The 16,222-nt window shown below is 41.3% G+C and overlaps 1 protein-coding gene across 1 annotated transcript in view; it reads left to right on the top strand.

Moving 5' to 3' along the window:
* Window positions 1–1,121: 1,121 nt before the first annotated feature.
* The window catches only part of LOC137524984 (retinol dehydrogenase 7-like), a 175,690-nt gene continuing 160,589 nt past the window's right edge, over window positions 1,122–16,222 (top strand). The window contains exon 1 of the mRNA XM_068245581.1: window positions 1,122–1,381. Coding sequence (XP_068101682.1) covers window positions 1,373–1,381 — 9 coding nt within the window. The 5' untranslated portion in view covers window positions 1,122–1,372. The remainder of the gene's footprint in view (window positions 1,382–16,222) is intronic.

Genomic DNA, 16,222 nt, shown 5'->3' with positions numbered 1-16,222 from the left:
TTGGGGTGTGAGGGATGTAGGAGAGCTGGTTGGTTATTGTTACCTATGGAAAACGAATAATGCCAATAATGTATTTATTAATCTCATAATGTTCTATTAAATCAATATATATATATATATATATATATATATATATATATATATATATATATATATATATATATATATATATATATACTATATATATATACTATATATATATATATATATATATATTATATATATATATATATATATATATATATATATACTATATATATATATATACTATATATATATATATATATATATTTACTATATATAATATATATATATATATATATATATATATATACTGTATATGCATACAGTATATATGGGTCATCCGGAAAGTAGCAGCCATTTAATCAGTTAAGTAAATATTTTACTTGTTTTACGCAAACTGTATCATCTGATTATTTCTCCTCATAATCTTCTCCTTTATTTTAGCATTTATCATATTTTTTTACACGGTTTTCAATCCCTTTGTTGTAGTAGCATCACACTCCTCACCTTTGTGTGTGGGCTTCGTGTTAATGCTGATGAATAAACAGTTTCTGGCATTCTGCAGTCATATAAAAAGTGGTGCAGGGTGAGAAGAGTATAACCTGGAGATGCTAGTTAATATAAACTGCACCTGAACTGAGGTTAAAGTAATAACAATAAATTTGGTGCAGATCAATAATATATACTATGGCAATAGATATCTTTATGTAACCTGTAACCTAAATCTTCCTCCCAGGAGCTGAATAAAAAAAATCTTCCTCCCAGTACGTTGAATAATGTGTAGTTTCTTATACAATACATTACTTCTGGCAGTAGAGCAACATAACGAGGCTGGAAATGAGAAGGAGCCTTTAATCTGTGAAGGACTCACGATATACACTAAGACGATGAAGGACTTAGTGCGCCAGAGAAAGCTGTGTCCTGGCAGGTTTTTGATCTGTGAAGAGGGGGACTCTGGACAATGACTGAAGCTAATGCTCTGGATAGCTTTGCATAACAATATTCTACAAGTAACCCTTCCTCCACCCCTGAGAGATACGAGACGCCGGTGATTTAGCCCTGGCTAATAAGGATTAAGTTGCTACGTTCCAAAAATAATCAGGACAAGGATATATGATGTACTAACGTGCACTGTGAACGTTCACTGCGTGCGTGCGGAGTCTCCGGAGTCCGATGATACCTGCCTTATTAACGTCAAGCCAGGAGGAACGTTTTCTTTGTTGTACTTTTGAAGAAATGCCTTGAAAGACAGGATATGAAGTTAACTCAATGCAGAAGACCTTTCTGAAGTCCACAGTGAACTAGATTTGTATTCTTCCTGCTTTTCCTAGATACCCAGGACTTCAGAATGTATGACGTAAGTACTTTTTCATTACTACAATCTACTTTTTACACACTATTGTTTTTGTGTATCTGATCTCATATACATTGCATCCCAAACCACACAGTCTGGTCCTTCTATAACCTACTAAAGATTTCTCTACAGCAGCTCCCATTATCTGGAATTCTCTTCCTCACCCACCATTGTTAGTGCTACTCCTACTAAAGCTAAAACCACTATTATTGCTATGTTCCCTGATACTACTGCTAGTACTATTAATACTGCTACTACTACAGTAGTAAGACAGATTTCGCATCAGACAGTACAAAGCTACCAACTGCAGTGGTCTGGTTGATATTACACAAGACTTCAGATCAAATGATGTGATGAAACTGGTAGGATAGGCAACTCCACAGTGAACTTATCTAGTCCACAGTGAACTAGATACGTTCACTGTGGACTTCAGCAAGGCTTTCTGCGTTGAGGTTCTCTACACCAGCCCCTATTCTCTGGAATTCTCTTCCTCACCCTATAAGACTTGCTCCTACTTGATCTCATATAGAAATACACCCCGAATCAAATAGTTTAGTCTTTCTATAACCTAGTAATGTCCTCTTCACCTGTAGCCGTATCTATGGTGCAAGATTTCTCCAAAGCAGCCCCCATTCTTTGGAATACTCTTCCTCAGCCTATCAGACTTATTCCTACTTTCAGGTGCTCTTACACTATTAGGTTTGTGGTAAAATAGGTAAACGATCAGTGTCTTTCAGATATTGATTGGTTACCTATTCTATCAGTTTTCATCACGCAATTTCAGTCTTGTGTAACATCAACCTGACCACTGCAGTTGGTAGCTTTGTACTGTGATGTGAAAGGATCAGCAGGACAGCCAGGCAACTGGTATTGCTTAAAAGGAAATGCATATGGCAGCCTCCATATACCTCTTGCTACAGTTGTCCTTTAAGCATTGCAAAGATATCATCATTAGTTGCCTTATGATCAAAATTCTAGAGAAGTCTGACTGAACGTGTTAATGGTGCAAGGTGGTTATACCAAAAATGTAACATTGTATTTGAAGCATTTGTCCCATTTCAAAACATAGGGATAAGGAGACAAGTAGTATCTATATATATATGCACAGTATATCCAGTATCCAGTATACCCTATATAATAATACCTAAGTGTCTCTGAATCCCATGTCCCTGTGTGTGTCATTTTGTTGCAGTGCGCATGTGCAGGGAGGGACACAGAGACATAGCGAGCGGCTTGCAGGGGAAGTCGGGGCCAGAAGGGGCGGATGTACGCTCGGCGGCGGGTGTGCGTGCGCAGTGACAGACCTAGCCCATTTTTAAACAGGCTAAGGTCACTATTATATATATATATATTTTCAGTTTATCAGTATGAAATGTTTAAAATCTTCCAAATCAGCTGTTTATGCTCATAAAGCCAGGCACACTTCCAGAACGGCTGGTGTTTAGCGAGCCGATAGCCAGTGGCGTAACTACAATTCATGGGGCCATCCTGACGAACCTTTGATGGGGCTCCCCAATGTTCACACCCCTCCACTTGGTGCCCTTCACAGACTGGGGGCCCATTTCACAGCCTGGGGGCCCATCTCACAAGGATCATACAAGTGTGGCCATCATGATCTTCACACTCATAACAAGTGTAGTCACCAGAGCATCTGATCTAAAGTATAGTCCCCTGTATCGGAGGAAGGGAAGGTTAGTAGTTGCCCCCCACACACTATTCTAGGCCCCCCTATGATTGCAGGGGCTGCTCCCTTCTAGTTACACCCCTGCCTATCGCTTATACACAGTCCCACTATACACCAGTGTTTCTAGATGTGTGCCTGGCTTTAGGGGCATAAAACGATGATTTGCCTATTAGGGAGTGATGCATCATGGGAAACCACCGTTGCTTTATTTGAAGCTGAATTATCACGAATGCCTTCTGTTTTAAGAAAGCAAAATGACAGCTTTTTGGTCTCTTTTAGCCCCCTATACTTTCCTAGTGGTTCTGGGTCACCATGTCTGGGTGTTCTGTCAGATCTTCCAGTGTTTTCTAAACAGAGACAAAGCAAAGTGAATGCAAGAGGCCAATAGTGAGAAGGGTAAGGGGTGGAAGCACACATATATGTTGGACTGAGTAAAACGGCACACAGATAGTATAACGTTTGTGCAGACTGATGCTCCAGTAAGATTATGGGGCACATGAAAAAAACAGCAAGGAGATTGGGGAGCTGTGTGTACAGTATTTAGATGGCTTTGCTTCTGAGGACATAAATGAAGCTCCTGTAGCATATATGCCTGTTGATTGGGTAAAACAGTAATTATGGTGAAATTGAAATGTGGGCAGGAGTTCGTTAAGTGTGTGAATGCAAAACATTTTGGGCAAGGATCTGCATGGACAGGTTGGCACGCACTGCTATTTGAACATAAAGCAATAAAATGCCTACAACTACAGAGAGGTGCAGAGACAGAGTATTGGCAGGTTATTGCAGAGCAGGGTCATCAACCAGGCAACCTAGGCAGGTGCTTGGGGCCTAGTGGGTGGCAGTCAAAGGGCCATTTGTCACCATCTTTGACCTCTCTCTACTTAAACTTGCCAAAAAGACCACAAAGGTGCCAAAAAATCTACTATTTTGCCTAGGGCCCCATTACATCTTAATCCATCTTTGGGTTACTGGAGGCACTATGGCACATAGCAGACTGTATTCAGTAGATTAAAGCAGTCAGGCTTCATTTTTACCCTTTTGTTGCTGAACGTATTTTCACAACGCACAGAGATTTGATGCGCAGGGACATCAGAAGTGCACAGACTGCACTGTCTGATGTCCCCATCCATGCTTTGCGATTGAATGCGGAATTCCGCAATGCATGGTTGCTTGAAATTCTAAATGTTCGCATTGGAATTCCATTCAATACTATAGAATGTGATTGTAACTGCATTGGGAAAATCACAGAGCAACACAGTGCTGGGCGTCATGGCTGCCACGTGCATTGCCCGCAGCGGGGGCATGGAAACAAGGCCTTTGTGTCTCTGCATATATGATGCACAAGAGAATACAGGCAGTTGCCATCTGGAGGCATTCAATGATGGTGATATGGCACTAGTCAAATGAGATATTCAGTGAGTAGAAGTTGCTAGTGAATCGCCCCCATTTTAAAAAGACAGACACAGAACATTTATTTTGCGCTTTTTTCCTGGTGGACTCAAAGCGCCAGAGCTGCAGTCACTAGGATGCGCTCTATAGGCAGTAGCAGTGTACAGGGAGACTTGCCTAAGGTCTCCTACTGAATAGGTGCTGGTTTACTGAACAGGCAGAGCCAAGATTCAAACCCAGGTCTCCTGTGTCAGAGGCAGAGCCCTTAACCAGTACACTATCCAGCCACTGCACTGCTGCACTACTGCACTAACCTATTCCACAAAAATTCCTTTGGAAAAGTCAATCACATGACTCAGAGATGACTCCGAGATGGTTAGTGCAAGAGCAGCCTAATGCCCCCTATATAAAAATTGCAGCTTTGTGCCCCCTACATTACACATGTAGCCTAATGTCTTCTATGTAACAAGTGCAGCCTGATGTCCCCTGTATAACATATCCAACTTTATGCTCACATATAACAAGTGCTCCATTGTCTGTGTGCCAAGTGTCCCCCTTTGCTCCACAGAAGTTATCAGAGGGAGAAGGCAGGAGAGGTCACTAGTTGACTTAACGCCGAGGTAAAACTCGCACTGGGCTGGCAGCTCAGTAGTTTATATTTACATCTCTGAGTCACGTGATTGACTTTTCCAAAGGAATTTATGTGGAATAGGTTAGTCAAACATGAAAATTGTGTGGGTAGTGACATAGTCCCATATTTGTGCTTACTAACAATGCAAATCTGTGAGGGTGACCTAGGGAACTTTAATCCTCTCTGTTATTACTGATATGTACTGGAGTACAAGTTGACACGGGTATATATATTGGGGCCTAGTGGGTGCCAAAGGGCTCACGTGCCACGTTCTTTGACCTCTCTCCACTTCAGCTTACCAAAAGGACCACAGGGTGGACCCAAATCTACTGTTTTGTCTAAGGCCCCATTACATCTTAATTCATCTCTGGCCCCCTGTGGTCTATGATGTCCCTTGGAGTCCTCCTTGTCCTCTCTTTTGTTCTGCTGTTATCCCATCTAAAGTCCGCAACCCATCCGGGGGCATGTACTGTGACAGCCTCCTCGATCGCACTCTTGTGGCCAGGAGTGTGTAACGGCCATAGAAGATGGCTTGTAACTGCCATGTGAGCGAGAGTATGCACGCAGCTAGGACATATGCCACAGTACGCGGATCAGCCAGGAGCAGACTTTACTTGAGGTGTCAGCGGAACAACAGAGGGGATCCCGGAGGACACGGAGGGACCTCACAGACCAGGGAGACATAAAAAGCAATTTTTTTCCCCCACCTCACTTGTGCTTTAAACTTCTGATGGTCTGGTCACCATCAAGTAATCATGCATCATTTCTAGTTCCTGTTTTACACTTTACAGGAAGCAGAAGTGACATGTGATCTTGTGATTGCAACCACCCAATCAGAGACTTATAATTCAGTCACATGACAAAATCCATCACCTTTCTCCTTGATTTATCCAATAAGAAAAATAAGTAGGAGAAATTGATTACCTCTGGTGATGATTAGTACAAAGGTCATACTTTTAAGCCTATCACTAATCCACCTTTCCGACCTATTCATGAAATTTACTTTATTACAAGGGATGAGCAGGTAAACTTCGAGAAGTCTGATTTGTGTGAATCATAAAGGATTACTGAGGCAAACTGTGACAAAGTACAAATCTGTGCCTGTTCCTCCTTCAATATGCTCCCGCTGCCAGTAAATCAGCACGCCAATGCCTCCAACCCATAGGTGAGGTCTGAGGAGTGTGATACTACTGCCACAAAGGCAGTAAATACCTTGTAAAAAGATATAATAAATGCTTAAATAAAGGAGAAGATTAATGGAGAAATAAATATGTTACTGCTAGAATCTGAAGTTGGCCACTTCAGGACTTGGCCAGCCAATTTTCTAAGTGGCCGACTGTTGCGGCCAATATAGGAACAAAAGTTCCTTTTTGGACTGCCAAAAGGCAAAATGACTGGGCCTGCCTGGCCAAGTCCTGAAGGCTTTCCTTGTGCAGAGGTGAGCTAAGTTCAGTGAGCGCCAGAAGACACAATGCCAAGGGCTGGACAATCCTGAAAGGTAACTGTGGAGAGACCGAGAGAGGACAGAGGTGAGAACACAGAGCGAACAGCAGTAGCAAACAGAATAAATGGAGGTGCAGAGTGGAGATGGAACAGTGGGGTAAAAGGGCACCAAAAGCGGCAGGAGGAGGTGGAGGAGGAGTCCAGACATGATGAGTGGAGGGGGAACAAGGAGAGTGAAAGGGGGGGGGGATGCTTTCAGGAAAGCCATCAAGACTTTACCAGCTGTTATTTTGCATTTTGCATATTGGCTGTATCTGAGATTGTAAGGTGGCCACTAACTGTCCAATTTCTAGCAAAAAATCTATCGAGCGGTCAGAAATTCTGATCAGATTGGTTGTAAATAACCTCCGTTGATGGACACAATCGATTATGAACGAGTGAAAAAAATGTTGTATAACCTTGTTACGTCATCTTTTGTATCACTGTATGCATTTATTGTCCAGCGCTGCGTAATATGTGGGCACTTTATAAATACAATAAATAATAATAGTAGATAGATGGATAGATACTGCTGGAAAACTCTCATTTTGTAAGAAATATGACATCTGATTGGTAACTATACAGTAGATAACAATACTTTTTCTATATATCTTCCATAGCAACACGGATAATCATCTTGTTTTTGTTTTTGCTAGTAGATGTACTATGCTTGAATGAGTGTCTCTAGGCATCTCTCCATCCAGCCTTGTGCTATTTTTCACACATCGAGCCCATCATTATAACTTATGGCACCACTCAGTGAACAATGAACGGAGTTGACAGCAATTTGCTGCTAATATTTTATGAGTGATTACTAGGAGATAATTTGTCCCTTTGGAACACACAGTATTCTTTCCGATCAAATTGATTTCTGGCACGGCCTGGATTTATCGTGATAAATTGCAGAATCTTTCTTTTTAACAAGCTCTGTTCCTGTTTTGCTGTGTTACCCAACTGGAAAGTCCTTAAAAGATGATTTAAAGATGTTGTTTTAGAATATGTTTTTGGGCGACTATTATTCTCAACAAGTACTGTATGTTACAGCATACATTATTATTAGCACATAGTTTATATACAGTAGATAACACGCAGATAAATTCACCGATCATTCCACTAATCTTTCGGATTGATTCCACTAGGAGAAAATGGATTGTCTTCTCCTTTCCGGTTTGGGGGCCTGAATGATAGTTTCTGATTAATTGCAGTGATCGGATCACCTGTTGGATCGTTTCGGACAGTTGTACTGTTAATGGGCGCCTTAAAGTGGTATAAAACTTGTATGCACTGCATTCAAAAACTAAATGAGCGATTGTATGCAATAACTATTATTGTTCAATATAACAAAAAACACCTAATTGGCCATAACATAATTACTAACTCCAAGAAAAGCTGCCAATGTGTGTCCGCAATAGGTATCAAAAAATGGCTCTACACATGCATAATGCAAAAATATAAACACTTTATTATTCAATCCAAAAAGATAAAACAAATGTTAAAATCAATTAAAATCTCCCAATTTAAATCAACAGTAATTGATATTTCAGCTCATGAACAGAGATATTTCAATAATACATGATAAGACTATCATGTAGTATTGAAATATCTCTGTTCATGAGCTGGAATATCAATTACTGTTGATTTAAATTGGGAGATTTTAATTGATTTTAACATTTGTTTTATCTTTTTGGATTGAATAATAAAGTGTTTATATTTTTGCATTATGCATGTGTAGAGCCATTTTTTGATACCTATTGCGGACACACATTGGCAGCTTTTCTTGGAGTTAGTAAAACTTGTAAGCAGACAATATTAGTTGTGCACAAAGGCAAATATGGTGACTGTATGGGTAATAAAAAGTCGGAAAGCATATTTTTATTGAATGTTATGTCAAAGTTGTATCCTACTTTAAGGATGAGCTCCAAAGACTGTTAGGTCTTGAACCATGAAGAGCACTTTATTAATGCACCCATTGTCCCTATTTATAATCCCCCTCCCACCCATACACACACACACACACACCATTGTAGTGGCCTGATTATACTTTTTTCTCTATTAAAGAGTCCACCATTAAAAACACCCTCATCAGTGTGCTCCTTCCAACCTAGTTTCCACTTTATAGTATTCCCATTATACTGTAGTTTCCCCATTATGTTGCCCCCCTCCCCCATATAAAGCCTCTTGTACTTGTCCTGTAGGCGTCCTGCAGTGAGGTGCAGGAAAACTACTATCACCATCAGCCATGTGTCACCTGACTCTGTTTATTGCTGAGAAGGATGCCGCCAATCACACTAGATTGTCATATGTGGCAATTTCAGGTGGCAATTTCAGGTGGCAAAAATGTAGCATGTGTATGTTGTAGCTTTAACAACATGTATGACTGCTTCTTGTTATGGGTTCCTGATGAACTGAGATAGATTTCAAAAATAAGAAACGGAATATTATTATTATTTAGTATTTATATAGCGCCGACATCTTCCACAGCGCTGTACAGAGTATATATATTCTTGTCACTAACTGTCCCTCAAATGAGTTCACAATCTAGTCCCTACCATAGTCATATGTCTATATTGTGTAGTGTATGTATTGTAGTCTAGGGGCCAATTCTTGGGGGGGGGGGGGGGGGAGACAATTAACTTATTCCTTGCAGATGTTGACCTGGCTGGGATTCGAACCGAGGACCCAGCGCTGCCCAAGCATAGCATAGAATGTAATGAAAATCGATCATGTACCAATATTTACGGATGCTAAGTAATAGAAATACATACAGCACAATCCTAATATGAGAAAAGGTATCCTGTCTTTTTACAAGACACAGTCTAAAGAATTTTTAAATTCTCATCCTAAACAAATCACACAATGGGAAACTGATCTGCGACAGAACCTGGATACTTTGGAATGAGAAGCAAGTCTCAATAATTTTTGAAATCAGAACAGAAGTTTGCCTTCTTAAAACAGAAGGTACTTGCCATTGTTCAGGTTGAAGTGGGCATATGAGGTGTCCCACAATGCATCACTGCTGAATATACAAATCATCCATGCCCTCATCATCTCCCGCCTTGATTACTGTAATTCCCTCCTTTCTGGCCTCCCCCTGAAACGCACTGCCCCCCTTCAATCAGTGATGAACGCGGCTGCAAGACTCATCCATTCTTCGCACCGCTCTGCATCCACATCTCCTCTTTGTGAATCCCTGCACTGGCTCCCTATCCGTTTCAGGATAAGTTTCAAAATTGTATGCCTGGTGTATAAATCTGTGCACAAAACCTGCCCTACCTACATCTCGGAGCTTGTTCACAAGTATACACCAGGTCGCCCCCTCCGTTCCTCTAACGACCTTCGCCTCACCACCCCACGCATTTCACACTCCCATGCCCGCCTGCAGGATTTCTCAAGAGCTGCCCCCACCCTCTGGAATGCCCTTCCACTACCCATCAGACTTGCTCCCTCTTTCAACACATTCAAGCAAGCCCTCAAAACCCACCTCTTTATGATGGCCTACCCACCTCCTACCACACAGTAACTCTCTAAGGAATATTTAACAGCCCCCCCTAGTGTTTCCACCCCTCCCTTTAGATTGTAAGCCTCTGGCAGGGTCCTCCACTCCCTAGTGTAATCTACAGGATCATGTGCTCCTGTCCTATGACAGCCTGTACTTGTATTACTGGGCCTGCCTAACCAGCCCATATTGCATGATCATGTATTTTGTACAATTTGCATGTATAACTTTGTTCTATGTGTATAACCCTATGTATGTCATCCTTGTATCATTGTATATATTTATTGTCCAGTGCTGCGTAATATGTTGGCGCTTTATAAATACAATAAATAATAATAATAATAATCTGTTTTTGTCTCTGAAAGCAAAACACAACTCCAGAACCGCTGGACTGCAATGATGTGTCAGCTTGTTAATTGTACAGAGCCACAATAATCCAACATGCATACAGACTGTTTCGGATTTATTGGTTGATCAGTGCATGGCATGGATTAATGTAGCTCTATGGGGTGGCTCTGTACAGTTAACAAGCTGACACATCATTCAGTTCACTACAACCTAAATAATTACAGACACCTTCTGTTTTAAAGGACATCCGAGGTGACAAGTGGCATGACGAGATAGACATGTGTATGTACAGTGCCAACCACACAAATGACTATGTTGTGTTCCCTTTTTCTTTGTATGCATGAAAAAGTTAAAAATCAGGTATGCAAGTAACAGTTTCTGTCTGGGTCTAGACTGGGTCAGACTATATAGCATAACCCTCACTGATAAGTAATTACAGCCATGAAACACTTTCCTGTCAGTAAATGGCTTCCGTGAGCAGGAAAAAGATAAAAAGCGTCAATAGTTCATAGATTTCAACTCTGGAATGATTAAATGAAGGTATCATTGAGCAGAGACAATGAAACAGTAAAAACTTAAAAACTAAATTTAAATATAAAATAAAACTGTGGGATATCAAAAAAAGTCATTTTTAGGAGAAGGAGAATATGTACTATTGTTATCTCATCAGTTTATTTTCACCTCGGATGTCCTTTAAGAAGGCACATTTCTGTTTTGCATAGCGTTTTAGTAAGAGCGCTTTTTAGCCGCTTACGCACACCTAGGAGTTCTGGTTTTCCATGAGCTTGCTGGTTAATATATAACTTTAGAAATGAACACATTGCACTTCTCATTGGGAAAGTATCTAAGAAATAATATAAAGCTGGCACAATACTCTGCTGAAATTATCAAAATTTAGTAACTCTTCATCAAATGAATGCTGGAGAAAATGTGGAGGAATAGAATCACTGTACCATCTGCTGTGAGATTGTCCTTTACTAGGCTTTACTAGGTTAAAGCCTGAGTTAGTATTAGTACATATTGGCACGGCGCAGGCACAGACCATACTGCTCCTGGTGACATCAGAGGCAGCGAGGACACGGCAACGCAGGCGCAGTGGTTTTCAGACTTTAAAGTCTGAAATTCCAGAAGAGAACCATAGGCGGGGCCGGAGCATCGGTGACTGGCTGCGTGGGCACTGGATGTCTGCGGGGGACCATTAGAAGCCCTGGGTAAGTTCAACTCATTTTCCCCAACCCCCCTACAGTATCCCTTTAAGCCCACAGGGTTGTTCATTTTTTGCATCTGAGCAACTTTCACCTCCCATTCATTCGCCAATAAGACTTTCTTTAAAGGGTACATTTTGCTAAGAATTATTTTATTCTAAATCCATTTTAACAGAAAGATTAAGAAAGAAATGGAAAAAAATCATTATTCCTCAGTTTTGGGCCGTTATAGTTGTACATTAATACATGCTACCGTAATTAAAACCCATCTATTTTATTTGCCCATTTGTCCCTGTTATTACACTGTTTAAATGATGTCCCTATCACAATTTATGGCGCTGATATTTTATTTGGAAATAAAGGTGCATTTTTTCAATTTGCGTCCATCACTATTTATAAGCCTATAATTTTAAAAATTATATTAACATACTCTCTTGACATGCATATTTAAAAAGTTCAGACCCTTAGGTAACTAATTATGTTTTTTTTTATTATTGTAATTTTTTTTAAATAAAAATGTTATTTGGGTAATTTGTGGTGTGGGAAGTAAACAGCTACTTTTTAAATGTAATACAATGTATTTATTTATTAAAAAATACATGTGGGTGTAGTTTACTAGTTTACTATTTGGCCACAAGATGGCCACAGTCAAAAAAGTTGTGGAAGAGTAAGATCACGCTTCCAGGAACTAGAAAGAGGACGGGGAACTTTTTTTGCAGAAAGACTGATAGGAGACCATCGTTTTTTTTCTGCGGGAACTTAGATCGATGAATGGGAATTATATTCCCACTCATTGATCGGGGGGCTAACGGCAGGCGGTGGGAGTGCGGGAGCGCATGCGATCGCGCGCACTGCACACTGACAGGCAGCAGCACAGCCTATCTGGACAAACATATTCATCCAGATAGGCTTAAGTGGTTAATGGGTATATTAGATTTCCCCCAAATCAGAGACTTATAACTAATTTTCTAATTGCAGCCAGATTGGGAATTCTGAGGAATTGGGGAACTTCATACCAATCTATCAACCAGCAGAAAGCCTGAGCGCTTTCTGCATGTCCACTGCATGACCGAATGCAACAAATTCACCAACAGTGGACCTAGTATTACAGCTCCATCCATATCATGAAGATTGGCCTTTTCTGATTAATGTTCACTTGACATAACCAGCATTAGTCAAGAGGGAGGGGGAATCTTCTTTTACAAAATGTTGTTTTCTTTAACTTTTTAAAATGAATCTAACTTCAAATAACCAATAACACTGCTATGGAGTCCAAGGTCATTTTCACAGAATGCAATAGACGAGTCAGACAAAATGGCGATGGAAATTTGGGTGCAACAGGCACCGCCGTAGGCTGGAATGGGAATTACGGATATATAGGCGTTCAGATAGTAATTTTGGAGCCGTCAAGAGAAAGAGTCCAAATAATGATAAAAGAGCGTAATTCTGGCACCAGAAATAGCGGGCAGACGAATTACATTTTATCCCACAGTCAATGGCGAGCTGCAAAGGAAATAGTGATTAATGCAGCCAGGACTTTTGCAGGAGCAGGGTGAGCCTTTTTCGGTTTCACCCTGAGGCCTGGTGCACACCAGAGGAGTTTTCCTGAGCGTTTTGAGTTTTTAAATCTGCTGCTAATGTTATCCTATGTGTCTGTGCACACTGGAACAATGAGGTTTTGTAAAAAAAAAACATAGCATTACATTGGGAAGAGCTTTTAGAGGTTTCAAAAGCTCTTCCCAATGTAATGCTATGGGGTTTTTTACAAAACCTCATTGCTCCAGTGTGCACAGACACGTAGGATAACATTAGCAGCAGATTTAAAAACTCAAAACGCTCAGAAAAACTCCTCTGGTGTGCACCAGGCCTTAGTCCCAATTTCCCAGCACCTTTATTACATGTACAAGCAGTAGAATAGATGGAGATTCTGTGGTTGATTAATCACTCATTACAGCTCACTATCTGCTGCGCAGTGAGGACTGCTATGAGGTCCCATGGACATCAGTGACAGGCCAAAAGTAAAAAAAACACACAGTCTGAAAGCATTCAACACTTTGCCAGCTTGTAGCTAATAAAGGACTTTGTTTCTGGGTTTGTGTGTCAAGACTTCTTGAGAAATGCCTTTAAAGAGAATTTGTAACCTAAAACCCTCATATAAATAAACATACCAGCCTGGCTGTAGGTTTTCATCTCCTGCCCCCCTCTGTCACATTTTCGCTGCTGCTCCCCACCAGGATCCTGGCGCAAAAAAAGCAGTTTTATAAACTGTTTTCGTAAACAAAAAGTATGGCTGCCAAATAGGAAGTTCATCATAATATTGCATGTTCCTGTAAACTGCATTACAGTTTCCATGAAAGGTTATATTATTGAACAATCAATTCAGCCTTTAGAGTTTATTTTAAAGTTTAGAAGAAGTTTTACCTTGTAAAGAATGCTGCAATATTTAGTAGTGATTATTGATAGCAGGTCCGTGTCTGCAGTCTGCAATAGTCTATGAGCTATGCTTCTCACAAGTATCAGCTTTTATCAGTAGATGATACTGAGTTACTGAGAGCAGGGGATGTGTGAGCTCTGCTTTTCACAGTTTTCAGTGTGTGAAAGACTCGAAGAGACTCAGAGCAGGGCTATCAGTGTAACCTCCTCCTGTCTGTAAACAATTACAGCCACTTCCTCTTTGGGCCGACAAGCCTGACAAAGGAGAGTACATTTGATTTATTACAGCAATTGATCAACTAAAAAAGGCTGCAGTAAGCCACAGCACTTTAGAATAGATATAGGAACTTAGGATAGTAGAAAAAAGGTGGAGCATTTTGTTACAGAGTCTCTTTAAAGTAAAACTGTAAAAAATAAATAAAAAAACACAGAAAAAAAGAAAAAGGTAGAGTGAAGCCTCTGGATCCTTTAGAGGATTGCCACATCCTCAAGACCAACAGTGTGGGGACCCTCTGGAAGTTCGTCCCATCTGTGAACAAGCACAGCCACACTGCGCAGGTACAAGATACCTTGTGCTTATGCAGCAGCATGGAGTCTGATAGGTTTGGTGTGCCAGATCAGGGTTGTGCAACTGCGCAGGCCTGAGTTGGCCTTGTACAGTGGAACCACCCGCACTCTTTGAAAGAATGTTGTCAAACAGCCTCTGGGGGTCTCAGTGCCGGCTCGGTGGAGGTAAGAGGGATAGAGGAAGCCTCTGGATTATTCAGAGGCATCCCCTCTAGTGGGGTATGTACCCATTTGGGGAACTTTTACCCTTCTGGTGCACTTTAAGCACATTTGTAAATATACGCAAAATTGTGAAATGCAAATTTTATATTTACAACATAACTCAATAAATAAATGCTGCTCAAGGCAGGAGCATAACTAGAGTAGAGAAGTACCTTTGATCACAACGGGGCCCAGAGCCTTGGGGAGCCCAACTACCAACCTTCCCTCTGATACAGGGGACCATACTTAAGATCAGGTGATTTTGTGACTAGGGGTGTGATGATGGCCAGGGCCAGATTTAGGCCAAGGCCACCTAGGCCATGGCCTAGGGCACCACAAGAGCAAGGGCACCAAAGCAGCAGGCTGGACTTATGCAGCATCTGCAAGCTTGCAAATGCTGCAATGCAGGGAGATCAGGCGAGCGCCTGACCACGTTACTCTGCTGCCAGCGGCCTGTGCAGTGGCCACCTTGCTCTCTGTGCATGTTTGCATTGTGGAGGGCGGCTATGGACTTGGACAGTATTGGAGACAGAGGGGAAGAGGAAGCTTCTGCACTGGGGACAAGCTGAGAAATGAGTGACACTGATGGCTGCTGCGGTGTGAAGGCAAGCTAACTACCTATACTGAAAGGGGGGGTGAAAAAAGGAGGGATTAAGGGAGTCATCTGGCTACCGATACTGGAGGGAAAGGGGAGGAGTCATCTGGCAACCTATACTGGAGGGGGGGTCAACAGGTTACCTATACTAGAGGGAAGGGGGAGGAGTCATCTGGCTACCTATGTAGCCCTGCTACAAATAGTGCAGCTTCTTTAATTTAAAAAAAAAAAAACATGTATTTTTATTTCTGGCCAGCATCAGCTATGAGAATTAGTGCTGGCACAGGCTGTATTTACACAGAGCAAGCAGCCAGCACTCAAGATGGCTGTTCTGCTCTCAGTCAGGGGGCGGGTGTCAGTTACACAGGTTGGGAACGCCCCTCCAGCTGAAGAGGCAAGCCCTCTCTGATTTTTACCTCAGAAGGTGACACAGGCAGCGTGAGGAGAGATGACAGAGACCAGAGGGGGAGAAACTGAGCTGACAGAGAGAGAAATGGCATTCAGTAGCAGAGGAATTTAGCTCACTGATGACACACAGAAAGGGGACCATGAGAGACAGCTCCCTGAGTCAAAACAGGGAGACACCTCATCCACAGAGGAGTGAGAGATAGCTCAGCAAGGCCAAGGAGATCGCTTCAGGAATAAATGACAGATAAGTGACATTTCACCACACAGAAACACAGAAAGAAAGTGACAGGAGTTTATCTAAAAAGACATTTTCCTAATAGTAATGACACAAAAATCAGACTGTCAAATCAAATCAGCTAAATATTCTTCGTCTGATTCTCTACAGTTAGATAATATATATACAGT

This window comes from Hyperolius riggenbachi, chromosome 7, assembly GCF_040937935.1.
Source record: "Hyperolius riggenbachi isolate aHypRig1 chromosome 7, aHypRig1.pri, whole genome shotgun sequence".
Lineage (NCBI taxonomy): Eukaryota > Metazoa > Chordata > Amphibia > Anura > Hyperoliidae > Hyperolius > Hyperolius riggenbachi.
This window is presented reverse-complemented; position numbering and strand designations above follow the sequence as displayed.